At 40.8% G+C, this 7,973-nt stretch overlaps 1 protein-coding gene across 1 annotated transcript; it reads right to left on the reverse strand.

Annotated features, from left to right (window-relative positions):
• Positions 1-3,752: 3,752 nt before the first annotated feature.
• On the reverse strand, positions 3,753-4,646 carry Mc2r (melanocortin 2 receptor). Its single transcript, XM_004648535.1, has one exon. It carries the CDS (start codon positions 4,644-4,646, stop codon positions 3,753-3,755), a length of 894 nt encoding a protein of 297 aa, XP_004648592.1.
• Positions 4,647-7,973: the final 3,327 nt, after the last annotated feature.

The following is a 7,973-nucleotide window of genomic DNA, read 5'->3' on the forward strand; positions in this document are numbered from 1 at the left end:
TACACTTAATCTCCCTCAAAAATCCTCCTCTCTTCAGAAATGCTCCAGAAAATAGCAAGAACAATAAGATAAGTGTGTTGCAAGTAAAGGGGAGGATTTTCCTCTCATTAATTGTAGTGTGTCTTTTATTATAATAATTTTTTCAAGATTTAAATACATGAAATTAAGTTTATATTTATATGTTAAATTTAAATTTATAGTATATGTTAATAAACTCAGTTTAATGTTAGAAGTAAGCCAAACATTCAGAGTGGGGAGGACCAGAAAGGATTCCTACAGAATAGAATGCAAGACAACCTGTGGGCTTAGCCCAGCTGGTGACATGAGCCACATGGAAACACTGGAAATGTGCCCCTGCAGCCTTTCTCTCTTCCAAGGCTCCTGTCTTCCTCATGTCTAATGTCAATCGCACCCCAAGATGTCCAGTGTGGTCTTGGTTGTCTTCTCAAACTCTCCTGCAGAAGGTGCACCTAGATTCATGTGGTCATAGCCATTTTCTGGGACAACTTCTGTGTCCTTAGGTGACCCTGGCCTATGTCCAGATCCCAGAACACTTGAGTTGACTGAACACGATGCATTGGTTGCAATACTGAGCTATTCCTGACCAAAGCTTGGGATATGAGTTCTTCAGGAAAGGCCAGGTGTGTTTCAGGGGCCCAGGCTCAACTGGCCAGCTGAGTGTGTCATTGTCTTTCCCCTGACTTCCTGTGCCCAAGACACCACACCCCACCTAGCATCTGGGAAGTCAGTTCTTGTCTGCTAGAACCATAATTCTCTGAAACAGTGAAGTATAGGATTGTCCTGAGGGCACCACCCCTGCAGCAACTCCCATAGCCCCTATCTTTCCTCTGTCCCAGTCCCCCAACCTCTCTAGTCTTCTCTAGCCTGAGCAATTCACTCCAGCAATGGCTGCAGCTTTGAGCTTTATCTGTAGCCACAAAGCCAGGATGAACTGACAGTGTGTCCTTATATTCCTGTTTAGGTACCACTTTTCCACATCTGACATTTCAATGTGGCTAATGGACAGCATACTACTTTCCAGTGATTGTGTTACCTGGGGAGGAGGTAGAAAATTTCTCATCACATCTTTGGGCCTCTAGGAAGAGTTTGCTGTTTGGTGTGCTGTTTTGGTCTAAATTTTCTCATAGTCCAAGTTAAGGGTGAAATCTCTGTCATTCAGTGAGTTAGTCTGTGTCTCCCTGTATTTACAATATGTATTTGGAAAACCCCACAAATATTTGCTACACTTAAAATAATGTTTTCTTTTGACCTTTGTTCATTCACAGATAAGAACTGTTATGGTTTGTGTCTATTTGTTTCCCCAAATCCTTATGCAGTTATTTGGGTGGCTTCTAGAGTTTGTAATTAATTCATGATCCAGTGCTGGGCTTAAGGGGGTGAGTACTACATCCACACTCGGGCAGATAATTTGCATACAAATGTAAGGAGGTCAGAGAGGCTTGTTGGCTGCCACAGCTGCTGCACTGCCCTTTACTCTTTGCTGTTTTCCTCCACCATGAAAAACTGTCCTCTTCCATGTGCTACTCTGCTTTAGAGCCAGCTAAGTATGGACTGAAACCACTACAAACTGAACTAAATAAATCTTTCCATCCTTAAATGTTGGGTGTTGGGTATTTTGTCTCAGCAATGAGAGAAAAGTAACTGAGATAGGAACCAAGTGGATTGAGTTGTCTAATACTTCTTCTGAACTTTATGCTTCTAAAACACAAGGAGATTTAACCAGGCATAGATTTTTAAGGCCAGATGACCCTAGCCTGTATCCAGACCCTGACATATTTGATGGAGAATTGAATAAGCAAATAAGACTTACAGTTTGCTATTGTTGGATACTCCAAGGTGATTATTTAGCACAGTAATTTATATTCTGGCTGTCTCCCAAAGTAATTGAAATGCTTTAGATAAAGCAGGTGGGTAGAGTGTGGAAGAAAGAGTACTGATCACTTTATGGCCATGGAAATAGACAGTCAACCAATGCTATCAGCACCCTTTGCTTACAAAGACCTGATGGTTTCTGTCCTGAGTTGTCAGCTACTGTGCTTTCAGATAAGGGGTACCTGGAGGCCCAACCCTGCTTTGAAGGCCTGGAACTTAGGTTGGTGTTGTTGGAAGGTGGTGGAACCTTCAGGAGGCCATTAAAGGAATGTCCTTCACAAGAACTGGGGACACAGGTCTCTTCTGTCTTTCTCTCTCTGCCTCCTGGCTGCCACAAGGTGAGCTGCCTCTGCTACACATTCCTGCCATGGTGTGATGCCTCTCTATAGGCCCACAGGCAATGGAGCAGTTGGTTACTGACTAAAATCTCTGGATCTGAGAGCCAAGATAGACCTTTCCTCCTTTTAAGTTGATTATTCCTGTGTCTCCTAAAATGATGGAAAGTTGACTCACTCTTGCCTAGCTACTTTAATTTCTTTCTTTTTTTGTGGCCAGCTCAGCCCACCCTGGAGGCAAGGTTGGTATGGCAAATGGTGCTGGGGATCAAACTGTGGTTCCTGTGGTTGCCTAAGCTTACCTAAGCAGGTGCTTTAGACCACTGCACTATATTGCCACTGAGCTATATACTTTAATTTCTTCAGACAGGGTGCCATGGCCTCAGCTTAGATGGCCTCTCAGGAGAGCTTGCTATATATCCATGGAACAACTGTTGGGCCTGGCCTATAACTCTCAAGTTTGTACCACCACATGAGCTTCATATTCTGTCCTTGTTTCAGACATATCATTTTATTCCCCTAGTAATGAAGTTATACAGTGTGCACTTACAAGAAGATTATTCACATGAAAACATTAGTAGGATTATCTTGCTCATAGGAAAGAGAGGGTTGGGAATATCAGTATTTTGTGGTATTGAGCCAGTAAGACAGGGTGCTGCAAAGCTGATTGGGGGAGTAAGCATGACTAGATCCCACGACATATATGCAAAACAATTCCTAGGACTCCATATGTGGATCCCCTCATGTGAGAACACATGATGTGTGGAAAGGAAAGAATGGTAATTGCTGAAGCACTCACTATTTTGCCTCTTCAGGGTAGCCTCCCTATGTCCAAGGAGATATATATATATATATATTTTATTTATTTATTTATTTATTTATTTATTTATTTATTTTTGCGGAACCGGGGATTGAATTCTGACTCTTGCACTTGCCAGGGAAGCACTTATTCCACTGAGCCATCTCCCCGGTCCCTGTTTTATATTTATATTTTTTATTTTTGTTTTTAGTTTTCCTCTGTTTTAATTTTTTTTCTTTTATCTTTTATTTGATATGAGGTCTCACTACTCAGCTCAGACTCATAGTGCTCCTCTTGTGTCAGCTTCCCTGGTGCTGGGATGACAGGTGTGCTCCACCATGGGTTTCCAGGGTTAGTGTGGCATGTGATACTGGGGATAGAACCAGGTCCTTTTGCTTGCCTAGCAGGTGATTAGACTGCTGAGCTATTGCCCAAGTCCCTGTTTTTCCTCCCTTTTACTCAGCTCAATCTCATACTGCAGAAATGAATTTCTTTCTTACCTTTTACATTTAATTTTTCCTAGCTAAAATAACTGCAAAATGTTGCCACTATTTTCTCTTATTTCACTCAATTCTTTGTTTGAGATGGAAAGAACCCAGAAATCATATCAAGAAGGAGACTCCAGCATCCAAAATCTGTAACAGTATGTTATGTTACTGTCTTACGACACAATCCACCTCTTAATGATATTATTTTAGTGCATCTATAAATCAAGAGCAGTAATTCTATGGGTACTTGCTGTAGGAAATCATCCTTCTGAATGCACTCCTGAGTTCTGGACTCCGGAAGGCATAGATGAAAGGGTCAATGACTGCATTGCACATGATCAACATGCCATTCACTTGAAACAGGGACATATAGCAGGTACAGTAAGGATTGCTGGGACAGAAGGTCATTAGGAGAATGTGAAGGACAAAAGGGGCCCAACAGAAGATGAAAACACCCAGGAGGATCGTCAGGGTGATGGCACCTCTCATATTGGCCCTGGGAAGGGTGGCAGTGTTCCTGGCATGGGAGCGAGCAAGTAAGAACATGTGTACATAGAGGCAGAGGATAAAGACTAGCATCAATGGGAACAGTGACGTGAAGGTGAGCACTGTGGGGATGTGATGGGAGAAGAGCACCATGGTAATACCACTACCAATGCAAAAGGTCCAGATGATTGCTAGAGCTACAGTGGTGCGGCGCATGGTTACAATGCTGTGGTACTGCAGGGCATGGAATATGGTGATGTAGCGGTCAACAGCAATTGCCAGTAGGCTGAAGATGGAGCCAAGCAAGGACAGGATGAACATGGTGTCAATGATGTCATCTGCTGTGGTTTCAAAACTGCCACGAGGATTGAGATAACCCATGTTTCTGAACATGATCAGAATGTTTTCCAAGATCTTATACAGGCTTCCCAGCATGTCAGAAATGGCCAAACTACAGATGAAAAAGTACATGGGGAACTGGAGGTTCTTATTCTTGATCACAGCCAAGAGAACAATGAGGTTTTCCAAAACTCCAGTGATAGAAATTAGGAAAAATATCTCTTCTGGCAAAGCCACATGGGGACAGTCTGAATTGTTTCTTGTTGTGCCATTGACATTTGCACTTGAGTGGATAATGTGTTTCATTTCTCCTCTCTGTGGTTAAAAGAGAACTTGAGAACTATTTATTTCTTCAGAATGTCTTCCTCTTTGTAGCACTTGCTGGAGGTTTGAGGACAAAAATCAGCTGCCTGAAAGAGAACATATGGAAATATCTATTGCTAAGTAAATTACAAAATTTTAAAAAGTCACACTTTCTTTGAGATAACTCAATACTCTTTGTAAGTATCATCATGTAGCCATTTCAATAAAACAATTTACTGAGCTCTTATTTTAGCCATTTGAGAATATCTTCAGTGTAATTACTTTATTAATTTTATTGAGAAACAAATAGCAATGAGACAGTTCCAAAACAAGTTAGTAGGACAGTTACAATAATTAATACATTGCAGTTGTTGTCTTCATAGTAGTTATTCATAGTGCAAGATGCAGACATGATATCCTGTCCAAACACTATTAGTACAAATCTTTCTTCTCATTGAATTAAGAGAAAGCATAGCTGTATATCCATCCTAACTATTTTGAATACACAGACACAAAATGGTCCATCATTTGTGTCCCCTTTTTTGGTTTAGTTTTGTCAGAGATGGGTATTCCATTGTCATGGCTGACACTGACAAAGGATCTACAAACTGTGGTACAGGGTTTCAGGATAAATCCTGAGGGGATTTGACTGACCTTGGCTGATACAAAAGTTACATTTCTTGTTATATAGGTCTTGCTTTATCTTGGTCTTAACCATCCAGCAGAAAAGTATAAAAACAAAGTATAAAAAGTAAAGCTATATTAATATGCTGAGCTGTAAAAGGCTCAAGTCAACAACTTTTGACATTGCCAGACCTATGGATAACCCACTATTAGGGACTACTGGGCTATATTGGGTTATTTTGCTGAATTCATGCACCTACAATATTTAAATTACAATGGAATTTAATTTAAATTCTTCTCTTTGAAATTTGTTAAATTCTTCTCTTTGAAATTTGTTAAAGAGAATAGCAAAATATGCTATGACAAAAAGAAGCAAAATAAAGTAAAAGGTGGGAACAGGAAAACTTTGGCCGTCCTTCTGTGACTTGGGAGTGGTGATGAGATCTATAGAAAGGTGAAGTGGCCTGTCCTTTTGTCTTAATTGTTCATATTCTTGGGCTTGTCCCTACAGATGTAGGATAATGGCAAAGTATTGATGACCCATTCAAAGGATGACTGCCACAGATGCTATTATTTGTCCTTCAACAGGTCTCAGAAGCTGGGTGTTGTAATATACATCTGTAGATCTAGCTACTCAGGAGGCTGAGACAGGAGAATTGCTTGAGCTCAGGAGTTAGAGACTAATTTGAGTAACTTGGGAAGGTCCCATCTCAAATAACAAAACAAAACAATTTCTCAATAGTGTCATGTCAAGAGACACTGCAGTTGAATTATGGTAGCGGAAATGTCTACTTCTTTTTCAAGCAGAAAAAGTATCAGGGCTTAAAGAGGTCTGCTTAGCAACATAATTTTGAATTTGTGTTGATTCACTTTCCAGAAGGTAACATTGAAAGCTGGCTACAGGCAGTTTCATGATGTGAATCAAATTTGCCTTGTTGTGGTGGTGGATTTAGATCTGACACCCTTTTACACACCTCTTCCTTGAGGCAGACCTAAAGTCCTCTGTTACATAATGGATGGGAAGTAGACCTACATTTTGAAATAAGCTAGGGGACAGAGAATCTGGGAGTACAGCTGTGGGCAGAAAGCGATCAGGTCCTTCCTGGAAAGAAATTTATCTCCTCGTGAAGGAGGAAGGTATAGATCAGGCTTGAGGAAATTTTGTGAGCAAGATAGAAACCAGGAAGCTAAAAACTAGGGAAGAGTGACCAGCAAAATTTTGCCTAGGATGTCCAACTCATCTCCTTCCTCTGTGCCTGAGACTGTGTATGTTCTTAAACAGAAAGCTGGATTTTTTTTGAGTCATAATGCAGGAATGTATCAATGTGTGAGAGAGAAGAAGGAGGGAATTGAGTCCCTAGGACCAAGAAAGGATTTGAAGCAAGAAGTGGAGCTCACAGGAAGAGGAAAGAGAGGAACTCCCACACAGAAGAGGGAGGTGGAAAACCATACTTTCTCCCTGAGTCCTGCCTAATTGCAGGGGAGGGGTGGCTGAAATCTGCCTCCGGAAGCTTGATGGTTCCAAAGACCTCTACAGAGAAACAAAGTAGCATAAAGAGGTGGACACTGTGGACTGCAGTGGATGGTGAGTGATTTCAATCAAGTCTGGAGATTCGCATGAGAAGGAGATTGGCCAGTTGCCATTTTAGAAAGGGACCAATTAAACTCAGATCTAGATCAGGAGTGTGTTGGCTCCCTCTCAAGGCTTTCAGTATCAGAGTGAAGCATAGCCATGGTAAACACTCGGGGGCAGGGAGCCGAGTTCAAGTCAGCAGGAAGTACCTGGAATGTTGTGTGCTGAACAAATCGGGCCCTAACCTCACAGCCAGAGACCAGAAGCAGCCAAAGTTCAGTGCAGCTGGACATTTAGGCTTGTTGGGATTACCCACCACCCCAGTGTAATTATATTGCAGGCTTCTGGCTTCAACCAACATGGATCTAGGTTCTGTCTGCTCTCTTTGTCTATGAGTGACAGCAAAGACATATCCTGAAGTACACAATTTTTTCTCCCTTTATTTGCTTATTTTTTCTCTTCATTGTTTGTTCTTGTTTTATATTGTCAACATTATTTCTGTTTTTTTATTATTTTGTTCTGTTCTCATTTCTTTTTTTTTGTATTTTTTCCATAATTTTATTGATAAATAAACAGCAATAAGACAGTTTCAAATCAAATTGGTAGGACAGTTTCAGTAATGAACACATTGCATACATTCCTCCCAGTGGTTAATTGCTGTACACGATGCGAACATGATATCCTATTTACAAACACTATTAGAACAAATCACTCTATTCATTAAGAGAATGTAACTATATATCTATCCTAACCATTTTGAATACACAGATACAAAATGAACACTCATCTGTATACCCTTTTTAATTAAGTTCTGTTATTTGAATATTGTAGGTGTGTTAACTCAACAAAATAAGCTAAAAGAGTTCAGTAGTCCATAATAGTAATGGGTCTTTCGCTTCACTGGCAATGTCAGAAATTGTTGACCTGGGTCCCCTAAAGCTCAACATAACAGCATGGCTTTACTTCTTATATTTTGTTTTTATACTTTTCTGCTGGGTGGTTAAGGCCAAGGTAAAGCAGGACCTATGCAAGAAGAGCTGGAGCTTTTGGGCCTGATAAGGTCAGTGAAATCCCCTAAGGATGCATCCTGAGATCCTGTACCTCAGATTGTTTGTCATTGTCAGCCATGTGGA

Source organism: Octodon degus, unplaced genomic scaffold (genome assembly GCF_000260255.1).
Source record: "Octodon degus isolate 3935 unplaced genomic scaffold, OctDeg1.0 scaffold00431, whole genome shotgun sequence".
Classification (NCBI taxonomy): domain Eukaryota; kingdom Metazoa; phylum Chordata; class Mammalia; order Rodentia; family Octodontidae; genus Octodon; species Octodon degus.

Excerpts from the sequence above, each read along its gene's own strand:
- Mc2r (XM_004648535.1), bottom strand. The coding sequence starts at position 4,646 with ATGAAACACATTATCCACTCAAGTGCAAATGTCAATGGCACAACAAGA.